This window comes from Carcharodon carcharias, chromosome 15 (assembly GCF_017639515.1).
Source record: "Carcharodon carcharias isolate sCarCar2 chromosome 15, sCarCar2.pri, whole genome shotgun sequence".
Taxonomy (NCBI): Eukaryota; Metazoa; Chordata; class Chondrichthyes; order Lamniformes; family Lamnidae; genus Carcharodon; species Carcharodon carcharias.
Window position 1 is genome coordinate 29,429,631 of NC_054481.1, and position 23,288 is coordinate 29,452,918.

Here is a 23,288-nt window from a genome sequence, read left to right on the forward strand (position 1 = left end):
CTGCTCTCTTGCCCACATGTCTGTCCTTGGCTTGCTGCATTGTTCCAGTGAAGCCCAACGCAAACTGGAGGAACAACACCTCATCTTCCGACTAGGGACTTTACAGCCTTCCGGACTGAATATTGAATTCAACAACTTTAGGTCGTGAGTCCCCTCCCCCATCCCCACCCCCTTTCTGTTTCCCCCCTTTTTTTTTCCCAATAAATTATAAAGATTTTCCTTTTCCCACCTATTTCCATGATATAAAATAAAAAAAAAACCCACTAGAGCTATACCTTGAGTGCCCTACCATCCATTCTTAATTAGCACATTCGTTTAGATAATATCACCAACTTTAACTTTAACACCTATGTGTTCTATTGTACTATTGTTGTTGACATCTTTTGATGATCTGCTTCTATCACTGCTTGTTTGTCGCTACAACCACACCAACCCCCTCCACCTCTCTGTCTCTCTATCTCTCCGCCCCCCACACACACACCTTAAACCAGCTTATATTTCAGCTCTTTCCTGGACTCGAACTCAAGTTCTGTCGAAGGGTCATGAGGACTCGAAACGTCAACTCTTTTCTTCTCCGCCGATACTGCCAGACCTGCTGAGTTTTTCCAGGTAATTCTGTTTTTGTAATGTAGGCTGACACTTTGTGCAGTACTGAAGGAGTGCTTCACTGTTGGAGGTGTCGTTTTCAGATGAGAAGTTAAACCGAGATTATGGCGTGAATGGAAAATATTCCATAGTGTTATTGGAAGAAGTTCAGGGGAATTAGAAAAATAGGAGCAAGAGTGGGTCATTCGGTCCTTCGATCCTGCTCCACCAGTTCTCCCCCTGTGTTCTGGGCACTTCTGATCCAATGCCTTGCTATGCACTGCACTCTCCTGACCCCTCACTATCCCTACCTGTTCTGTAGGCGGCGCTCCTACCCCCTCTGCCGCTGGCCGGCGGTATAGCAGGCGCTGTGCGTCATGACGCAACGTACGATGGGTGACGCGGAATGAGCGGGACGGTTTGCGGCCCTTGGAGCGCTGAGTGGGAACGGAGAAAGCGGAATGTGAGTGGATGGGAATCCGTGTCCATCGGGGCCAGGGGGTCGCCTGACTGCAGTGGGAGTCGGCTCGCCGCACTTGGGGTGGCCCGCGTTCACTGCACTGTGACGACTTTAGACGGATGAATGCTGCTTTGTACAGAAATAGAATCTCGGTGTAGAACGGAGCCTGAGGCCTAGCGAACGAATCTTGTTGACTTGATGGGGGAGAGGCCGGGAAAATACGTTGTGTCCGGGGCTCTGGTGCCTGGACCTGTGGTTGACACACGTAGCTGACCCCAGGGTTCCCTGATAACTGGTCCATTTGCCGGGGCTTGAGCTGTTTCCTCTCTTCCCTCTCCTGTTAACTGGTTGCTGGGGCCGTTTCCACACACTTTGAGCACCTACCCCAAAATAGCCACCCTTCACCTGTACCCTTAATGCAGTGAGTAGATTTGGTTCTGGGGAATGAGGTAGATCTTGTCAGTAGGGGATCATTTAGGGGGCAGTGAATATAGTATCAAAAGGTTTAGATTAACTATGGAAAAGGACAAGGACCAATCCAAAATAAAGAAATACACAGTGGGAGAGGGCTAATTTCAGTGAGACGAGAATGGATCTGTCCTGGGTAAATTGGAATCAAAGATTGCCAGTCAATACTGTAATTATATAGTGGGCTACCTTTAAAGACGTGATGATTCTGCTACAATTGAGGTATATTCCCATGAAGAAGAAAGGTAGGACAAAGCCAGAGTACCCTGGATGATGAATGATAGAGAGAGTAAGATGAAAGACAACAACTTGTGTTTATATAACACCTTTAATTTAATGAAACACCCCCAAGGTGCTTCACAGGAACGTTCTGAAACAAAATATGATATTGAGCCATAGCTTGGTCGAAAAACTTAATCAAAGAGGTGAGTTTTAGAGTGTCTTAAAGGAGGAAAGTGAGTTAGCTGGGGGGGGGGGGGGGGTGGGGAAGAGGTGTAAGGCAGTTATTCCAGAGTTTAGGATATAGGTGACTGAAGGCGTGGCCACTAAGGGTGAAGCAATTAAAATTGGGTTGCACAAGAAATCAGAATTAGAGGAATGCAGGTATCTTGGCTAGTTGCGGGCTGGAGGAGATTACAGAGGTAGGAAGGGGTGAGACCATGGAGGGATTTGAAAACAATGAGAATTTTGAAATTAAAATGTTGTTTGACTGTGAGCCAGTGTCAGTAAATGAAACAGGAGTGAGGGGAATAGGACTTGCTGTGAGTTAAGACACCTGCAGCATAGTTTTGGGTGACCTCAAGTTTATGGAGGGTGAAATGTGTGAGACCAACCAGGAGTGTGATGGAATAGTCAAGTCTAGAGATAATAAAGGCATGAAGATGAAGCAGAAAAATGGGGCAAATGACAAATGTCAGGTTGATAATACATGTGAGAATCAGGCTGACTAGAAAGCTCAGAGGGGAAATGAAGAAGGAAAGGCAAAGAGAAGAGAATGCATAAGTCTTCAATAGGCATCTAAACATTGAAAGGATAGTAAACAGGGGTTTGACCACTTGGGGACCAAAAAGAGACATTTACACACGGAGGCAGGGGCATGGCTGAGGTACTTAATAAGTACTTTGCATCGGTCTTTACCAAGGAAGATGCTGTTGCAGTCATGGTGAAAGGGAGGCAGTTGAGACAGGGAATGGGCTCAAAATTGGAAGAGAGGAGGTAATGCAGGAAAGTGTGAAGTGATACATTTTGATAATGATGAGAGGCAATATAAAGGGTACAATTCTAAAGGGAGTTCAGGAACAGAGAGACCTGTGGGCATATGTGCATAAGTCATTGAATGTGGCAGGGCATGTTGACCAAGTGGTTAAAAAGGCCTATGGGATTCAGGCTTTATAAATAGAGGCATAGAGTTCAAATGTGAGGAAGGTTTGATAAACTGGTTCAGTCTCAACTGGAGTATTATGTCCAATTCTGAGCACCATACTTTAGGAAAGATGTGAAGGCATTAGAAAGAATGCAGAAAAGATTTCCAACAATGGTTCCAAGGATGAGGGACTTCAGTTACGTGGATAAATTGGAGAAGCTGGGGCTGTTCTTAGAGGAGGTTGAGAAGAGATTTGATGGAGGTGTTCAAAATTAGTGGTGGGTTGGGGTGGTAGGGGTGCAAAGAGAGGGGAATATAGACAGAGTAGAAAAACTTCCCATTGGTGAAAGGGTTGAGAATCAGAGGACAACAATTTAAGATGATTAGTAAAAGAACCAAAGGCAACATTAAAAACATTTTTATACAATGAGTGGTTAAGATCTGGAATTTTTTTTGGTTCATGCGATGTGGGCTTCGTTGGTTAGACCAGCATTTATTGCCCATCCCTAATTGCCCTTGAGAATGTGGTTGTGAGCCACAAGCTTTGAACTGCTGCAGTCCATGTGTTGTGTGAACACCCACAGTGCTGCTGGGAAGGGAGTTCCAGGATTTTGATCCAGTAACAATGAAAGAACAGCTATTATAGTTTCAAGTCAAGGTGGTGTGTGGCATGGTGGGGGAGCTTGAAGATGGTGTGTTCCCATGCATATGCTGCCCTTATCCTTCTAGATGGTAGAGGCTGTGGTTTTGGGAGGTGCTGTCAAAGGAGCCTTGGTGAGTTGTTGCAGTGCATCTTGTAGATGGTACAAACTGCTGACACTGTGTGTAGTAGTGGAAGGAGTGAATGTTGAATGGGGTGAAAGTCAAGTGGACTGCTTTGTCCTGGTTGGTGTTCAGCTTCATGAGTGTTGTTGGAGCTGCACTCATCCAGGCAAGTGGAGAGTATTCCATCACATTCCTGACTTGCGCCATGTAGATGGTGGGCAGGTTTTGTGGAGTCAGGAGGTGAGGTACTTGCTGCAGAATTCTTAGCCTTTGTAGCAACAGTATGGGTGGCCCAGTTCAGTTTCTGGTCAGTGGTAACCCCTAGGATGTTGATATGGGGTTTCAGCAATGTTAATGCCATTGAATGTTAAGGGGAGATGGTTTTATTCTCTCTTGTTGGAGATGGTCATTGCCTGGCACTTGTGTGGCACAAATGTTACTTGCCACTTGTCAGTCCAAGCCTGAATATGGACATGGACTACTTCAGTATCTGAGGGGTTGCAAATGTTACTAAACATTGTGCAATCATCAGCGAATATGCCCACTTCTGATCTTATGATGGAGGAAAGGTCATTGGTGAAACAGCTGAAAATGCTTGGGCCTAGGACACTACCCTGAGGAACTCCTGCATCAATGTGCTGTGACTGAGATGATTCACCTCCGACAACTACAACCATCTTCCTTTGTGCTTGGTATGACTCCAGCCAATGGAAAAGTTTCCCCCTGATTCCCGTTGACTTCAGTTTTGCCAGGGCTCCTTCTTGCCACACTCAGTCAAATGTGCCCTTGATGTCAAGGCTAGCCACTCTCATCTCACATCTTGCCTTCAGCTTTTTGTCTGTTTGGGCCAAGGCTGTAATGAGGTCAGGATCTGAGTGCCTGAGAGTTCATTGGTGGCAGATTCAACAAAAGAGAATTGGATAATCATCTTGAGAAAACCTTGCAAGGCTGTGGGTGAGTGGGACTAGATGAGTTGCTGTTGCAGTGACCCAGCATGGACACAGTGATCTGAATGGCTTTCTGTGCTGTAATTGTTCTACAATTCTATGATTGGCAGTGGGTGATTTGATCACCTAAGCCTGCCCTGGGCTAGTGTCCACTCATTCACTTCCCAGCAGGAGCCATTGACAGTGGCTGGTTATTAGTGTTGAAATGAGCTTTTGAAAGCACCTTCCATGATCTTAGGATGTCCCAAATACAGCCAATGAAGCACTTTTGATGTGTAGTTACTGCTGTAATGTAGGAAACTTGGTAGCCAATTTACACATGGCAAGCTTCCACAAGCAGCAAAGAGTAATGAGCTGATATTCTGCTTTAATGATGTTGATTGAGGGATAAGTATTGACCAGGACACCAAGGAGAACTCTTTGCTCCTCTTCAAAATAGTGCTTGGGATCTTTTTTTGTCCACCAAAGAGGGTAGACAGGGCTTTGGTGATCAGAAATGGAAACTCTGGGTGTCTTTCTTTTACTCTCCCAACTTGGCCGCAAAAGTCAGCAGAAGCACTTGTGTCATTTTTAATTGGTTAGTTCTCTGACAGAACTGATGCTGAGTCTAGTCCTTCCCTGCTGTGTAACACCAACCCTGATACTGGGACATGTGATATTGCTGAACCCTTTGTCTGATTTGTTGTTGCAGTTAACATGGAGAAGAAAGACTTGTGTTTACATCACACCCTATCTGATTTTTCAAAGCTATTCACCAATTAATAGAAAGTCCAGTGACGTTATGTGGTGGCCAGTTTGTGCACAGCAAGATCTCATCACCTTGTCCTTGCTGACCGACATTGACTCCAAGTTCATTGTTACTTTAGGTTTAAAGTTCTCGTCCTTGTGTTCGAACCCCTTGCTATCTCTGCAATCTCCTTCAGCCAGTCAACCCTCTGAGGTCTGTGTTCCTCCAACTCTGGCCTTTTGCATATCTCCCGATTCTTTTGCATTTCCCCCAATTCCTTTGCCTCCATCATTGGCGAACATGCATTTAGCTGCTTGGGTTCTAAGCCCTGGAATTTCCAACCTAATATTCTCCAGTTTAACTCCTTAAGACATTTCTGAAAACCCATCTCTTTGACAAAATTTACTTATTCATCTTAATGTCTCTGTATGTGGCTTGGTGTCAAATTTTATTTGATAATGTTCCTGTGAAAAACCTTGGGATGTTTTACTACATTATAAGTTCGATATAAATGTGAGTTGTTGCAAAGTTCATTGCAAATGTGGCGTTCCCCACTTGGGATGATAGTTCCCTAACATATAATTGTACCTCAGATGATCTGCTTGGATCAAACTACCTTTGCTGCTACTATTGTTACTGTCTGGTAATTTCCTGGTGACCTGCATTCTGATCTACAAGATGCATTTTAACATCGCCAAGACTTCTTTGACAGTGTATTCCAAACCCGTGACCTCTACTACAGGGACAAGGTCAGCAGACTCTTGGGAATGCCACCACCTGCAAGTTCCCCACCATGTCATACATCATCCTGACTTGGAACTATATTACTGTTCCTTCAATGACTGGGTTAAAATCCTGGAACTCCCTCCCTAACTTGCTGTGGGTGTACCTTCACCACATGGACTAGTGAGGTGAGAGTGGCTGCCCTTGACATCAAAGCAGCATTTGACTGAGTGTGGCATTAACGGGCCCTAGCAAAACAAGTCAGTGGGAATCGGTGTTTGGGGGGGGGAGCGGATGGACGGACGGACGACTCTCTTCCAGTTGGAATCATGCCTAACATAAAGGAAGATGGTTGTGGTTGTTGCAGCTTGATTGACACCCCATCCACAAGCATCCACTCCCTCCACCACCAGCGGACAGTAGCAGCAGAGTGTACCTTCTACAAGATGCACTGCAGGAACCAACCAAGCCTCCTTAGACAGCACCTTCCAAACCCACGACCACAACCATCTAGAAGAACAAGGGCAGCAGATGCATGGGAATACCACCACCTACAAGTTCCACTCTGTGGAGAGAGAAACTGAGTTAACGTTTTGAGTCCAATATGAACTCAAAGCTCTGAAGAAAAGTCATATTGGACTGGAAATGTTAACTCTGTTTCTCTCTCCACAGATGTTGCCAGACCTGTTGAGTTTTTCCAGCAAATCTTGTTTTTAATTTTAGAGCCCATTATTAATCAAATTCAATCTTGTGGCCTGTGTCACTCTTGAGAGCAGTTCTGAAACGTGTCTTTAGCCAATGCTTGGGCTATGGTGAATCTTCAGAGTGTATTGGAATTGAGACTGTTAGGAAGACATAATAGTTTTCATTGTTATTGTAATTTATTGTACAGTAATAGCGGGGGCAGGGTGTGTGTGTGTGTCTTAATTTTTTTTTATTCATTCATGGGATGTGGGCTTTGCTGGCTGGGCCAGCATTTATTGCCCATCCCTAATTGCCCTTGAGAAGGTGGTTGTGAGCTGCCTTATTAAACCACTGCAGTCCATGTGGTGTAGTGCTGTTAGGAAGGGAGTTCCAGGATTTTGACCCAGCGACAGTGAAGGAATGGTGATACATTTCCAAGTCAGGATGGTGGAGGGGAACTTCCAGGTAGTGATGTTCATCTATCTGCTGCCCTTGTCCTTCCAGATGGTAGTGGTTGTGAATTAAAGGCAGCTGGTCTGAAGGCTTTGATGTATCAGAAGATAAGTTAGGTTTGAAATGTTAAATGGGTAAACGCGGGGGAAGTTTAGAATGTAGGGTTTAAATATAACATTTGCATTTTTAAATAAACCAGACTAGCTTGAATTCAAAAGAGGGAGTGAAATGTTTCACCTAGCCAGGAGAAATTAAGAAACAATGTGTTTATTTTCTCCAAAAATTACTGGTAAAATAAGTACTATGATAGACTTTATTATTAAAGAGGTAAAAGTCCAAAGACATAGTGAAACAATGGGAACTCGCATCCAAAGGGGAAAATATGTACAAAGAAGAGAAGGCTGGATGGAAGGGTAGGCATTCTAAGATCTAAAACAAGTGTGAAAAGCCTCCAGCATCTAAGCCTCAAGCTGCTGTCTACAAAGAACTGAAGTTAAGAAAACTCATTTTGAATTCTACTGTTTTAGGGTATCGTGAGTCATTTTGCCTGGCTCTTTTAAAATCTATGCGCCTTACTGGTGCCTTAACATAAATGTAACTGGGAGTTAGATTAAGTAGGGGATTTAGTAGTTATCATAGTAATTTGTAGATCCATGTATGTACTTAAAATCATTTCTTTGATTAATAAAGATTTAATTTAGTTTGGTAAGAAACCTGTAAGACTTGGTGGCCTTATTACTACTGAATAGAAAGCACGCCTCTTGAAATATATACAAATTGCAAAACAGTTGTGGTAGTTGTTTCAAGTTTTCCTTTGGGATTTGAGCAGCTTGGTGTTTACCATCGGCTGTGCCATAACAGCTGTGACACTGCAGAAATGTGTTCTGCACAAACAGTACCCTGAAACCAGTGTTCGGTAGCACCTGCGTACTTTGTTGTGTGGATTGGTTAGGTCTGTTTATGTACATTTTGGATTGCTGGTACCTATGAGGCACTCTCAGAGTTCTTGATTTGGGCAAGTGTTGAGTGTTGGGGTTCATGAGCCATTTGTTACTTCTCTGTCTGCTGTTCTGTCAGGCTTCGGAGATCTGTTATTCTTGCTTCCTAATTATTAATATAGCGGGTAGAGTTGAGATACAATCTAATTAAATGGTGGAATAGGGTTGAGAGTCCAAATGGCTTTCTCTTGTCCCTTTGTGCTGCAAAAATAGAAAATAATGGAAATACATAGTCAGTCAGGACCTGAAAGACAAGAGACTTGTCTACAGTGTTAATTTCTCTTTGATTCTGAAAGAGCTGTTGCATGTTGTTAGTCTGGTCTAATTTCAGATCTGGATAAGGCGCTTTGCCCCATTCCATGTAGGGTTATGAGATGGTCTTTACCACACACACCCAAATTGCTTGGGACCGTAATTGTTGCCAGCTCCTTGCTTTCTTTTACTCGGCAATTCCTGATATTTTCTCTTTTTCTAACAGGGCTCCATCACCAACCAAGCGTAAAGAACACACTCAAGAGAAATCCAAAGACAGGAACAAGGAGAAATCCAGCATTAAGGAATCAAGTGAGAAAGAACGAGGTCGTGATAAGACCCGCAAGAGGAGGAGTGCCTCAACTGGGAGCAGCAGCACTAGGTACAGGGAGAGTTGACAGGCTAGGGACCAATTACCATCATGTAGAGCTGGGGTCGATGTGAGAGTTGAATATTTTTTCCTAGGGCAGGGCCCAAATGTGGGATGTAGCCTGTGTGGAGCAGCAGTGTGTATATGCACCAAATTTTTTTTAAAAAAATCATTTGATGGTTAAATGGTTCCTTGCAGAACACAATGAGTATGATGTTTTTAAAATGCCTTTCATGCTAATTGATGTTACAGAGGGCTGGTTCCCTGTCAGTCACTGAACTGTGATTCCACCCCAGGATCAGAGACTTGAGTGCATAATCTAAGATGCTCCAGTCCTGTAGTGATGGAGTGCTGCATTGTTGGAAGTGTTGTCCTTTGGATAAAATGTAAAACCAAGTCGGCCTGTTCTAGTGGCCTATTGTGCTATCACAAGCAAAGCAGGGAGTTCTCCGAAGACCTGGCCAGCATTTCTGTCTCAACCAGTGCAAAGAACAGATCCAATGCTTTTTTATTTTGTTGTATGTGGCCCCTCACTTTGTACAGAGTGATATTTACCTACCAAACAGCAATGACTGCGCTCTAGTAAATTCATTATATGCAAAGAGCTTTGGATATTTGAGAGTTGTGATTTAAGTACAAATTCCTGTTTTTCACATTGGTAAGATGAAAGGTTCAGCAGAAATAAAATGATTCTAAATCCCATGCAATGTAGGAAGGCCATAACCTATTGCAGGACACAGCCTAGGGAACATTTGGGACATTACTCTTGGTGTCAGGGGGCAAAATGAGCCATGGCTTCTGCTCCAGCTGACTGTCCAGTGACCCAGGCTGAGATCAGCTAACTCGGAACACAGTCTAATAAACCAGTGAGCTGCTGGTCTACGTGGTCTTCATCCATACCATACGTTTATCCAGAAAGGCTCTGATCGGCAACAAAATCAGGTTCTGTTTACTTCAGTGATATACTTTGTCATCTAGTACGCAGCAGACTGATATCAACCTGTGAGTCTCGCTTTTAAACTATAAACTGGAACATTGATTAGAGAGCAGGGCACATGGCTGAGATCTGAAGGTTGAGTGTGCATCTACCAAAGTCATACAGTTGACCATGACTGAATAAAATGTGATTCTGTTCTTGTGTTGAGATATGAAGGGCATTGATCAGCCTGGATCCTGGGCATGTCTGCTGTATGCATTGATGCTTCTCTGTCTTTTGGTAATTGTCTTTGTCATATCTTTAGTTCTAGCTCCAGTTCGGGATCCAGTTCCACCTCTGCCTCCAGCAGTGGATCGAGCTCATCCTCTGCCTCCAGTCGCTCTGGAAGTTCCAGCAGTTCCCGCAGCTCCAGTTCCAGCTCTTCCTCCGGATCTCCGAGCCCATCCCGGCGCAGACACACCAACAGGAGGCGTACTCGTTCAAAGTGAGTACAGTAAGAGTTCATGCAACTAAAACTGTCACAAGCAAGCCAGCAAAACTCTGTCAGTAAATGTCTTTGGAGCTGCTACCAGATTTTGTTCAAACTTCCAGTTTGGACTTGTTCTTCAGGCTGTGATTAAACTGCAGAACTAATGATCCAGGAAGCATGAGTTCAAATCCTGTTCTTGCTGTTTAAGTAGTTTTCTTTAAATTACCAAGTAGTTTCTTGAGTTTAGTAGTTTTCTTTAAATTACCAATAAAAAGCTGGTCTCGGTAAAAGTAACCTTGAAGCTGTTAGATTGTTATGAAATCCCAACTGGTTCACTAATGTAATAAAAACGGAAAATGCTGGAAATACTCAGTAGGTCAGGCAGCATCTGCGGAGTCGGGGTTGTTGACCTGAATTTCTCTCTCTACAGATGCTGCCAGACCTGCTGAATCTTTCCAGCATTTTCCAATTTTATTTCTGGTTTCCAGCCTCTGCAGTATTTTGCTTTTGTATTGATGGTTCATTAATATCCTTGCTGCCCTTACGCAGTCTGTGCTTTTATGTTACTCCAGTTCTACACCAATGTGGTCTACTCTTAACTTCCCTCTGAAGTACCGTATAATCTTGTGTTAAAGTTGAATTTTTGAGACCCATCTTTTAGGCAAAAAGTAAAGGATTTGACTTTTACACGGGTAATGTTTTTGAGGGACTTACTTTCAACTAAAAGTTAATGGGAGGGAGCCATCGCTGACCCATACGGAAACACCTGATCAACACTCTTATCATTTGGGTATATGTCAATGAACTGTCCTAAACTGGAATTTATTTTTGCTTTCTCACATGGTGCCTTAGTGATCCTTAGTGTACCAGTTAGCTAACCCGTCACCCATGAGGATTCTTTTTTCCAGTCCCATGAGCTTTGAAATGGACACGGAGCTCCCAGTCTTTCAAGTAGCATGGCACTTGGTTCCAGATTGGTCCACTTTTACTGCCCTCACAGATGTTAGGCAAACATAATAACCCGTCAACATGGTGCTCCCACCAGAATCCCATAGAGGCTTCAAACTCGAACCCACTCCCTGATAAGATTTCATCAGGCTGTGCTTCCACCTCAAGGAGCCTCCCCCAACCTCCCCAAAGCCCGGGAGAGGAAATAGCAGCATTGGCTGGGCCTGCTTTTCAATGCTGCTCAGAGGTCAGGGGAAGAGAAGGAAAGGGAAGGGCTGCAACATTGGAAAATTTCACGGTGACAGCTCCCAGCCCTTTACTTAAGCCTTGGTGCAGGAATTGCACTAAGTCAGCATTCGCAAACACTACTTTAATGAATAATGGATTGAGGTATATGAAAAATAAAGGATTTTTTGGCCAAAAACTGAGGGTCGACTTTTATACACGTTCGAATATTATATGGTATATATGGTAACCTAGCAAACCACAGCTTTGTCAAACTGCTACACTGGTTCAAGAGGGTGGCTCACCGCCGCCCTTCTTGGAAACTAGAGATGGGCAATGAATATCAGTTGATCCACCTTCGGTCTGCAACTGTGTGAAAGGCTTAAATATTTGTTCAGAATTAATGATCGGTTGCTTTGCCCTTTTAATCGGTACGTTCTTGTAATCTATATCTAAAACATCTAACAGATGTTTAGAGTATAAAAACAAGGCAGTTATGCTAAACCTTTATAAAACACTGCATTTTGATGAAGTAAAAGAGAAACTGTTTCCAGTGACAGGCGGATCGACAACCAGACAACACTGCTTTAAGGTGATTGGAAAAAGAACCAGAGATGACTTGAAGGAAGAATAAATGTTTTACATTGAGTTGTTTGATCTGGAATGTCCTCCCTTGATCTGCCCTTCCTGAAAAGGCAATGGAAGCAGATTCAATAGTAATTTTCAAAAATAAATTATTTAAATACTGGAAGTGGAATTATTTACATGGCTATGGGGAAAGAATGGGGGAGTAGGACTAATTGGATAGCTCTTTCAAGAGCTGACACAGATTTGAAGGGCTGAATGGGCTTCATCTGTGCTATATTATTTTGTGATTCTATGATCATACAAGTGGGTTTGCAGAGCTGCTGTGCCAGCTGTGGAGCTAGTTTTTCCACTGGAAACAGGTCTTGATAGGAATTTGGCTGAAATCAGAGCTATCACATTGAAATTTAGTTTCTCTGTCCCACTCTGATTTCTTTGTCCTCAGCCTCTTACACAACAAAGATCAGTGTAAACTCTAGGAATAACACTTCACCTTTTGATATATTGTGGCCTTCTGGGCTCAACATTGAGTTCAACAGTTTAAGATTATAATCTCTGACCCCATTTTTTGGGGTGGCAGCTAATGATAATGATTCTGCTGTTCCTGTAGACCCATCTTTTGTTTCTTCACCTTGCCCATTACCACCTACCTTTTGCCTTGCACCTGCATCCGTTTTGTAATTTGTTTTATTCGTTTGTGGAATGTGTGCATCACTGGCTAGGCCAGTATTTATTGCTCATCCCTAATTGCCCTTGAGAAGGTTGTGATGAGCCGCGCCTTGAACTGCTGCAGCCCATGTGGTGTAGGCACTTCCACAGTGCTGTTAGGGAGGGAGTTCCAGGATTTTGACCCAGCGTCAGTAAAGGAACAGCAATATAATTCCAAGTCAGGATGGTGAGTGACTTGGAGGGGAACTTACAGATGCCCATGCACTTGCTCCCTTGTTTTTTTTAGATGGTAGAGGTCATGGGTTTGGAAAGTGCTGTTGAAGGAGACTTTGAGAGTTGCTGAATTGCGTCATGTAGATGGTGCACACAGCTGCCACCATGTGCTGGTCATGGAGGGAGTGAATGTTTAAGGTTTAATTTAATCTCTCCTACCTTCCATTCTGTCACAGATCATCCCTTTTGTCCTCCAGCCCCCAGAGAGGAACAAGCCTCTATACTTAAAACCTGTTACATCTCTGTTTCCAGTTCTGATAAAAGGGTCACTGACCTGAGAAGTTAAATATTTCTCTCTCCACAGATGCTGCCTGACTTGCTGAGTGTTTCCAGCATTTTCTGATTTTATTTCAGACTTCCAGCATCCATTATACTTTGCTTTTGAGCCTACATTGTTTTCACATTAAGTTTCAGCTCAGTGTGTTATTAAACACCAAATACAAAACAAAAGGCATTGATCGTTAAAACAATTGAAGGAAATCTTTGCCTTGATGAAGAATGACATTTGTACAGAGACCCTTGTCTGTCCTTTCATCAACTTCATGTTCTCAGATGTAACATTCATGTGGGGCTTTGCTGTAGTGGATTTGCATGGTTTTTACTTGCTTTCGGTGAGAATTCATAATGATTTGGGTGTGATGCTCTGTTTTATTGATGCAGTATTTTGTATGGCATACACTGAGATGATTAAGCTGTGAATGACCAGAAGCAGTGGGAATGTTTATGTTAAAAGCAAAATACTGCGGATGCTGGAAATCTGAAACTAAAACAAAAATAGTTGGAAAAACTCAGCAGGTCTGACAGCATCTATGGAGAGGAAGACGGAGTTAACGTTTCGAGTCCGTATGACTCTTCATCAGAAATGCTTATGTTCCCTGTCAGTGATGCTATGTGTGGGGGAGAGGGGGAGCAGGTTATCTGCTATTTTCTCAGCTCTAAACAGTCACCTTGCATCTCCTATTTGATTGGCATTAATTTCACCAATGTTTTGTGTATTTTTGCTGAAGGGCAGTGGGATGGGCACGTGCCAGCTTCCTGAGGAGGAGTGGAGTGGACTGGAACCAGCTTGCTCCTGCTGTGGTCTTTAGCAACCCATGCTTGGTCACTGGTCATCATGGGAGAGCTGTGAGGTTTGCAACCTTGCCCACAATCCCTTTTGTCTCCTGGTATCTCTCCAAACTGAATGGATTTGGGGATAGCCTGTCTAGTAGGCACCTTCCAGGAAATTAAGTAGAGTTTGTGTGGAATACAATATCTTTGGTTTGTTATTGAGACAAACCTCAAATATGTTATCTAGCTCTGATCTATCTAGTGATGATCAACAAGCTACCCCACCACTGGGTGCATCACGTGTAACATTTAATTTTCTGTCTGCAGTGGCAGAGCAGTCGGGCTAGAGACCGTTCTGGGTCGAGGGGATGTTTTTCCAGCTGATCTGCCTATTCTCAGATTGAACAGCACTATGCAGTGTAAATAACTCCAGAGTGGAATTGAGGTCTAAGGTCAGTCGTGATCTTAATGAGTGGTAGAGCAGACCATATGGTCTACTCCTGGCCCTGTTAATTTCTTTTGCTTAAACTGCACCAGAATACTTGGAATGAATTGGACTTGACCATCAAAGGCATTCTGTTGCAGTAACCAGTGATCTACTCCAGGTGTTGATATAAACTAATGTTTGTTGCATTGACAGATCTAAATCCCCAAAACGAGATGACAAGGAAAGAAAGAAAAGGAGTCCAACACCCAGACCGACCAAAGTGCACATCGGCAGACTGACCAGGAACGTGACCAAGGTGATGGTCAAACTATGGTTGTACATAAATCTGAGGTGAACGGCTGCCTGCATGAATGGAGCTGTTGGGATTTATGAAGGAGAGGGCACTAGGACCCTGTGGCTCTGGCTCTCTCAGCACTGGGTGGCATGGATCAAAGGTTTTCTCTGTCAAGATTTTCTGTTTGAATGAGTTGTATTGTTTGTACCTATAATTTGAGTTATATGTTTCCTCCACCTCCCCTGACAAAGGGTTTGCAACCTAGTCACTGACTCTTGAAAGCTTCAACTGATCACTTACCAAGAGGCGTCTCTCAGTTGACCTACTGGGTTGTTCTTAACGCTGCTGTGATTTTACAGGTGATCTCAGTTCCTTATAGGTTTCCCACATCTGACCACAATCCGAATGTGCAGAACTGTCATCATTGGAAAAAAGGGAAAAAGGTTAGGATTGAAGAGTTATTAGGTTGGCCATGTGAGCAGCTGGGATGGGAGACTCCTCATTTTTCCTCTCCATGGGAAAAGTGCCAATCCCTTCATGGTGCCGTTGCTGGGCAGTGAACCTGACTGCCCCTTGGTGCCATGTGTTGACACTGTGTGCTGCGCTGTGTCTGCAGGAGGGCACCACAACTCCCAGCAAAAGTTAGGAGGGGAGTGAACTGGTTCAGAAAAGAAGGGAAAGCATTGCAAAAGGTTGTGTGGTAGCTGGAATGGGAGAGGGAGGTGTGAGGGAGAGGGAAATAAAGGACAAAAGAAAATAGAAAGCCAGTGGTTAAAGAGAGACATAGGCGAGTCCAGATTTCAGCAGGTATTTTGCCATATGTAATGGTTAAATCCGTATACCTGTAGATACCAACAGATTTTTTAATTGATTTAGGATTTATCCTCTAATGCTGAGATGGCATTAAATGTCCCCAAACCAAGCTCTGGACTCATAAAGCAGGACAGAGCAGTGAGCAAGTAATACAAGTACAGTAGATACTTGGTTTGTTCACTGGATGGTGAGGCCTCGGGCCTATTGGCTGTGGTTTGAGTGCCCTCCTGTGAGGGCTGTTTTTCTGGGATTTGGACACAGGTAAATGAAGCTTGATATGGGAGTGCTTGATGCACCAAGTGTCTGAAATAGAAAGTGTTCCACTCCCAAGCGATGATATTCTTCAACTCACTGAGCACAAAGGAGCTGGGAAGTTGTGTTTAGCCTGAATCTCATTGGCTCCCAGTCCGGCAATGCCTCGATTTTAAAATTCCTGTCTTTATTTTCAAATCTCTCCATGGCCTCACCCCTCCCTTTCTCTGTAATCTCCTCCAGCTCTCCAACCCTCTGAGATATCTGCGCTCATCTAATTCTGGCCTCTTGCTCATCCCTGATGTTAATTGTTCCACTATTGATGTCCGTGCATTCAGCTTCCTAGGGCCTAAGCTCTAGAGTTCCCTCTATATACTTCTCTGCCTCTCTGAAATGTTCCTTAAAGCTAACCAAGCTTTTGCACGTGTGTTCTAATATTTCTTTGTGTAATTCGGTATCAAATTTGTTTTATAATGCTCCTGTGAAACACTTGGAACATTTTGTTACGTTAAAGGTGCTGTATGTGTACAAGTTATGGGGTGAATGGATGTCCCACTCTGAGCTCTGTGTACTCTAGTGCTGCAGGCCATGACTTGTCACTCTTGCTTTGCCACAGGAGCACATCATGGAGATCTTCTCTACATACGGGAAGATCAAGCTGATTGACATGCCATTGGACCGCTCGCACCCCCACCTGTCCAAGGGTTATGCTTATGTTGAGTTTGAAAACCCGGATGATACAGAGAAAGCTCTGAAGCATATGGACGGAGGTAACAACTAATGCAGAGAAAGAACTCCACTCTGTGGCTTTAACAGAGGAGCAATGGGTAATCAGTCAACAATCACCAGAATACAGTAGCATTTATAGACTGACCAAAATCATCAGTATAACAACAGCTAAATTACAAATAAACTGTACTTGATGCTGCTGTAAATGCTTCTGTCCAATAGTATATGAGTTTGTTTTAACCCTCCTGCCCAGATCGGGTCAATATCCCTGGACAGTAGTATTTTTGATTACAGCACTTGTAGAGGATTTTATCTGTTGTTGGATGATTGCTCAGTTTCTCCCTGCCACAGCCTTCAGAGTGTCAGAAACTGTATATTTAGCTTGGAGTATTGATATTGGAGTATGTTGGCATTGCTTGGTGGGTATCTCTGTGAATTCTGAATCAGAAGGTGGTAGCTCCAAGTTCCATAACAGACCTTGAGCTGATGGTTCAAGCAGAGCTGTATTGAATTGTTGGGGTGAACATATAAATTAGAAGCAGGAATAAGCCATTTGGCCTCTCAAGCCAGCTGTATCATTTGATAAGATCACAACTGATCTAATTGTGGCCTCAACTTTACTTTCCTGTCTACCCCATATAACCTTTGACTCCCTTGTCAATCAAGCATCTATCTAACTCGGCCTTCAAAATATTCAATGACCCTGTCTCCACTGCTCTCTGGGGAAGAGAATTCCACGTACTAACGACCCTCTGAGAGAAAAAGTTTCTCGTCCCTGTCTTAAACAGTGGCCACTATTTCTCGTTTCTTCCGTAAGGGGAATCAGCATCCTCCCTGTCAAGTCCCCTCAGGATCTTATATGTTTCGGTAAGATCAGCTCTCATTCTTTTAAACTCCAATGGATACAGACCTGTCTAGTGTTTCCTCATAAGATAACCACTTAATTCCAGGGATTAGCCAATTGAACCTTCTCTGAACTGCTAATGCAAATATATCCTAAATAAGAAGGCCAAAATGGTCTTAGATATGGTCTCATCAATGCCCTGTACAACTATAGCAAAAATTCCCTACTTTCATAGCCCATTTCCCTTGCAATAAACGCAAGATTCCATTTGCATTCCTAATCACTTGCTGTACCTGCATATTAATTTTTTGTGATTCATGTATCAGGACACCCAGATCCCCCTAAACTGCAGAGTTCTCCAATTTCTCTCCATTTAAATACTGCTTTTCTATTCTTCCTGCCAAAGTGGACAAGTTCATATTTTCCCACATTATACCCCATCTGCCAAATTAGATCCCACTCAATTAACCTATTTCCTTTTACCAGACTCCTTTTGTCCTCTTTGAAATTACTGTCCTACCTATCTTTGTGTCATCAGCAAATTTAGCAACCATACATTTGGTCTCTTGATCCAAGTCATTAATATAGATTGTAAATAGTTGAGGCCCCAGCACTGATCCCTGTAACAACCCACTTGTCATAGCTTGCCAACCTGAAAATGAGTCATTTACCCCTACCCACTGCTTCCTGTTAGCTAACCAATCTTGTATTCATGCTAATATGTTACCCTGTACACCTTGAGCTCTTATTTTGTGTAGTAACCTTTGATGTGATACCTTATCAAATGCCTTTTGGAAATCCATGTATGCTCACCCTCAAGCAGAATGTGAAATTCAGTCATGTTATGTTCATTGTTACCTAGAGGCTCCTTTACTATGAGGTCATTAATTAACCCTGTCTTATTGCACATACTGGTTTTAGAATAGCTTGCTCTCTGATTTTCTTCAGAATGTGCTGCTGTAAGAAATTGTCCAGAATATATTCAATGAGCTCATCATCCAGGCTACCTTTGCCAATCTGTATGTTGATTAAAATCACCCATGGTTATATTGCAGTACCATGCTTACAAGCTCCCATGAACTTTTATTATATAATCCGTCTCTCCGTGCAGTCACTGTAAGGGGACTGATAGATTGCTCCCACAAGTGTCTTCTTACCTTTGCTATTTCTTATCTTTACCCAAACTGATTCTACATTTTGATATTTAGAACTAAGGTAATCTCTCACTATTGTACTAATGTCATTCTTAATTAATAGAGCTACCCCACCATCATTTCCCAACTTCCTGACCTTCCGAAATGTCAAGTGCTCTTGAATATTCAGGTCCCAGCCTTGGACAAATTGCAGCCACATTTGTGTAATGGCTATCAGGGCATACATATTTATTTCTGTTTTTGCTGACAATTCATCGACTGACATTGACAGTTTTGTTACGAATGCTACGTGCATTCAGATAAAGAACCTTTAGTTCTGTTTTTTTTTACTGTGTTTGCAAGCTCTGGCCTTACCTGTTGGCGCACTCAGGTTTGTACGCTCTGTCCCTCCCTGACACGCTCTGATTATTATTACCCTTATTGTTAGCTTGCTCTGTTGCCTTCTCCTTTCCCTTTAATTTACCACATGTTCCCTCACATGATCCCTTTCTTCCCTCACACCCCCACCAACTATTTAGTTTAAAGCCCTCTCTACCGCCCTAGTCATCTGAGTTGCCAGAACGCTGCTTCCAGCATGCTTCAGGTGAAGACCATCCCAGCGGTAAAGTTCTCTCTCTCCCTAGTAATGGTGCCAGTTCCCCATGAATCGAAACCCATTTTCCCCACACCAATCTTTGAGCCATGCATTCGACTCTCCAATTTTACTTAACCTATGCCAATTTGCTCGTGGCTCAGGTAATGATCCAGAGATTATTACTTTTGTAGTTCTGCTTTTTAATTTAGTCCCTAGCTGCTCATACTCTCTAAGCAGGATCTCTTTCTTAGTCTTATGTTGGTACCTCTGTGACATGACAACTGGATCTTCCCCCTCCCACTTCAAGTTTCTCTCCAGTCCCAAGCAGATGTTCCAAACCCTGGCATCAGCAGACAACACTGCCTTTGAGACACTCTCAGCTACAGAGAAATGCATCTATCCCTTTGACTATACTGACCTCTACTACCCCGGCATTCCTGTTTACTCCCCCTGCTTGAATGGCTTGTACCATGGTGCCTTGGTCAGTTTGCTCATCTACATTGTACTCCCTCTCTCATCCATTTAAGCTGAAATAACCTATTGAACAATCGCAAGGGGCTAAGGCTCCTCCACTTCTGCCTTCTCGGTCCCCATATCTTCCTCACTTGCAGTCACACCCCTCTGTCCCTGACCACTGTCTAAATCAGAAGACCCTATCCTAAGGATGTGTTCTGGAATGAAGTGCCAGGTAACTTCAACTCCCTGATGCATCTCAGTGTCTGTAGCTTGACCTCTAGCTCATTGACTCTGAGCTGAAGCTCCTCAAGCTGTAGACACTTACTGCAGGCGTGGTTGCTATGGATCACTGCTGTCCACTGACCCCACATACTTCAGCTGCCCTGCCATCTTTATTGTGTTTTAATTAACTACTATTTTAAACCTTAGTAATACAATAAACTTTACTACTTAAAAACAAAATTAAACAGTAGACTCACCAGCGTTTTACTTCTCTTCTGTTTGTGTCCCTTAATTATAAGATGGTTACTTAAGTGTTATTTAATATGTTTTTCTAATTTCCACCTACTTACACACACACCCTTATGGCAGTTCACTAACCTAGCTATTTACAGACATTCCCGATAGCAGTTACTCACCAACCAATTGACTTATGGCTTTCCTGTGATGTTACTGATTTTTTTTTCAAACTCTATCAGCACATGCCAAATCCTGAAGGCTCCCTTCTGCTCCCTGAAGGTAAGGGAAGCCCTCAAGCCTCGCTCTGTATTTGTGTTCCTGATTCTAGGTGTTCCTTTGCGGGTCCAATCTCTCTCTCTGCTGCCTTAAGATAAGAGACGGGTGACTTCATAGTAAAGGAGCCCCTAGGTAGCAGTGATCATAACATGATTGAATTTCATATTCAGTTTGAGGGTGAGAAATGTGGGACTAAGACTTGTATTTTTAGCTTAAAGGCAATTAAAAGGGTATGAAGACAGTTGGCTGAGGTGAACTGGGAAATTGGGTTAAAGGGTAAGACAGCAAAGATGCACAGGGAGACAGTTAAAGAGATATTTCATAACTCTCAGCAAAGATACATTCCACTAAGAGCGAAAGACTCTACGAGAAGGGTACACCATCTGCGGCTAACTAAGAAAGTTAAGGATACTTCAAATTGAAAGGAAAAATATACAATCTGTGAAGATTAGTGATAGAGCAGAAAATTGGACAGAATTTAAAATCCAGCAAAGAATGACTAAAAAATGAGGGAGAAATTAGACTATGAGAGAAATCTAGAAATGTAAATACCAATAGTAAGAGTTTCTACAAGGATCTAAAGTGAAAGTTGATCCTCCAGAGAGAGAAACTAATAATGGGAAACAAAGAAATGGTGGAAGCATTGAACAGATATTTTGTCTGCGTCCTTACTGTAGAAAAAAGTGAATGTAACACCTCTTCAAGAAAAAAAGGGAGACAGAAAGCAGAAAACTACAGGCCAGTTAGCCTAACATCTATCATTGGGAAAATGCTAGAATCTATTATGAAGGAGGTTATAGCAGAGCACTTAGAAAATCATAACGCAATCAGGCAGAGTCAACATGGTTCTGTGAAAGGGAAAACGTGTTTAATTTATTAGGGTTTTTTGAGGAAGTAACAAGCAACCTGGATAAGGAGAACCTGTAGACGTGGTGTACTTGGGTGGGGGTAAGAGCAGGTGGTGCTGCTATACTGGGACTGAAGTCCTGGCTATCTGTTGAGGTGATTATAAAGATCCCACAGTACTATTCAGAGAGGAGGAATGATTATTCCTGCTGTGCTGGCCACAATTTCTCTCTTGTCATTGGTGTGAACGGTCAGTGGTTTACCTGCGCAGTTGCTTTCATTCGATAGCAGTAACTCACTGTGCGGAGCATGTTGTGTAAGTATAGTGTGTGCCTGTTGAGATGGATTCTTGTCTTTCTGCATTTTACTAAGTTTCTGTCCTGTTCAGGTCAGATCGATGGCCAGGAAGTAACAGCAACTGCCGTGTTGGCTCCTCGACCCAGACCTTTACCACGACGGATCACTCCACCACGTAGGATGCCACCACCTCCTCCCATGTGGCGCAGAACCCCACCACGAATGAGGAGAAGGTGAGTTACAAGATTGCTGTTTGAATGGCACAGCTCTCCGGGGGGGGAGTGTTTGATCCAGTGGGTCCAGTGCAATGAGGACCAGCATAGAGAGGGAGGGCCAGTGCGGTGCATAATTTTCTGGCCCAGGTATGGGTTTAGCACTTGATTCCAGCACAGGTTGTTGTTTGGAGATACAGAGCTGATTTAATACTTGTCTCCTGCACAGGTCCCGATCACCTCGCAGGCGATCTCCGGTCCGCAGACGGTCTCGGTCACGATCACCAGGACGGCGGCGCCATCGCAGCAGGTCCAGCTCCAACTCCTCGCGATAAAGACTGTGAAATCTCAGGGGATTCTATCCCCATGCAAAATATTGAAATGGAGGCTCAAAAATATATCGGAAATTTAGTGAACTTTTCCCATCTTAAACTCTGTTCAGGTTGTGTTTTACTTCAGTTCTGTAATTAAGTGGGTGGGCGGGTGGGTGGGCGGGTGGGTGGGTGGGCGGGTGGGTGGGTGGGTGGGTGGGCGGACGGACAAGGGGAGAAATTCTGTATTTTACATGTTTGCACATAATGTGTGCTGTGTTTGGGGTAGGCTGGGGATTGAGGGCAGAGTGATAAGCCCAGGACCGTGTGAGAGAATCTTCAATATGCCTGTATGTTGAATGTGGACAGATACGGAACACCATCCAGTCATAGAGTTATAATCATCAACAGGAAGGCACCTGATGTCTTGGTTGTTATCGTTGGTGATGGTGTAGAGTCCCTCTGTCAGATTGGCCTTAAAACAAATGCAGCATTGTTGAGATGAAGTAGGTGCTAATCCTGAGTTACACTGTCCTGGCAGCGCAATGGGGCTGGTTTGAACTTTGCTCCATTTATCCAATCCAAGTAAGAGATGAAATGAGAAGTAATGTTTGGGTTCAAATCTGAGATTTTATTCATGGATGGTAATATTCTTCAGGAGTTTTGAGTATTAAGCAATGACCCTGTCCAATTGCTTTAGATTTTTGTATTGTTTTTTAGTTGGATCCTTTGCTGTATTTATACCATTTTTGTGTATAATTTCTGTATTTCAATAAACCCAGGATCATTATATAAGTCAGTGAGGGCTTTATTACACAAGGCACTGGCAATCCAGCAAAGATAATCCTGCAAACAGTCCAACAAATCTAGCACTAATACTTGATTGAAGTGAACCTCGAGGCCTGAGTGAGGTGCCCAGTATGCATTTTGAGTGTTTACCGGAGTTAAAGTTTCCTTCCCAAGAAGTTAGAATTATGAGTTAATCTTACAGGAAGACGCCTTTTAGGTGTGTATTTTTTGCATTCCAGCAAGTTTGTATTCGAGTGCTAGTGTGCACAGGGTACAGCAAAGGCCCTAACAACAGCTTGGTGGTAATTCTGAAGACCCGTGCTTCAGAGCAAGCCAAGCTGTTCCTGTACCTATGATACTGGCACAAACCCAACAATTTGGAAGGTGAACCAGATATACGTTATCCACACAAAAAAAAAAACACAGGACAAATGTAAGCCAGTTCATGTGCAATCAATAAAGTGATTGATAGAATGGTCAATATTGCCAAGAAGTAACACCTACTAACAGTTACTTAGTTCTGTTTTCACCAGAAGCACTTAGCTTAGACCTGAATTCTGGAGTCAGGCATTGAATGGCAGGGTAAAAGCAAAATACTGCAGA

At 43.3% G+C, this 23,288-nt stretch overlaps 1 protein-coding gene across 2 annotated transcripts; it reads left to right on the forward strand.

Annotated features, from left to right (window-relative positions):
- Positions 1-958: 958 nt before the first annotated feature.
- rnps1 (RNA binding protein S1, serine-rich domain) lies at positions 959-22,059 on the forward strand. 2 transcript variants are annotated; one of them, XM_041205837.1, is made up of 7 exons: positions 959-1,048; positions 8,652-8,807; positions 10,037-10,216; positions 14,592-14,694; positions 16,355-16,508; positions 21,465-21,606; positions 21,815-22,059. In XM_041205837.1, coding segments are annotated over exons 1-7 (843 nt in total). In that variant the 5' UTR covers positions 959-1,046; the 3' UTR covers positions 21,921-22,059. The 2 variants fall into 2 exon arrangements, with proteins under 2 accessions (XP_041061771.1, XP_041061772.1); XM_041205838.1 differs by having other exon boundaries at positions 10,043-10,216.
- The last annotated feature ends 1,229 nt before the right edge of the window (positions 22,060-23,288 follow it).

Coding starts and splice junctions, on each gene's coding strand:
- rnps1 (XM_041205837.1), top strand. Junction 14,695..16,354: donor TGACCAGGAACGTGACCAAG/GTGATGGTCAAA, acceptor GCTTTGCCACAG/GAGCACATCATGGAGATCTT. Junction 16,509..21,464: donor TCTGAAGCATATGGACGGAG/GTAACAACTAAT, acceptor TGTCCTGTTCAG/GTCAGATCGATGGCCAGGAA.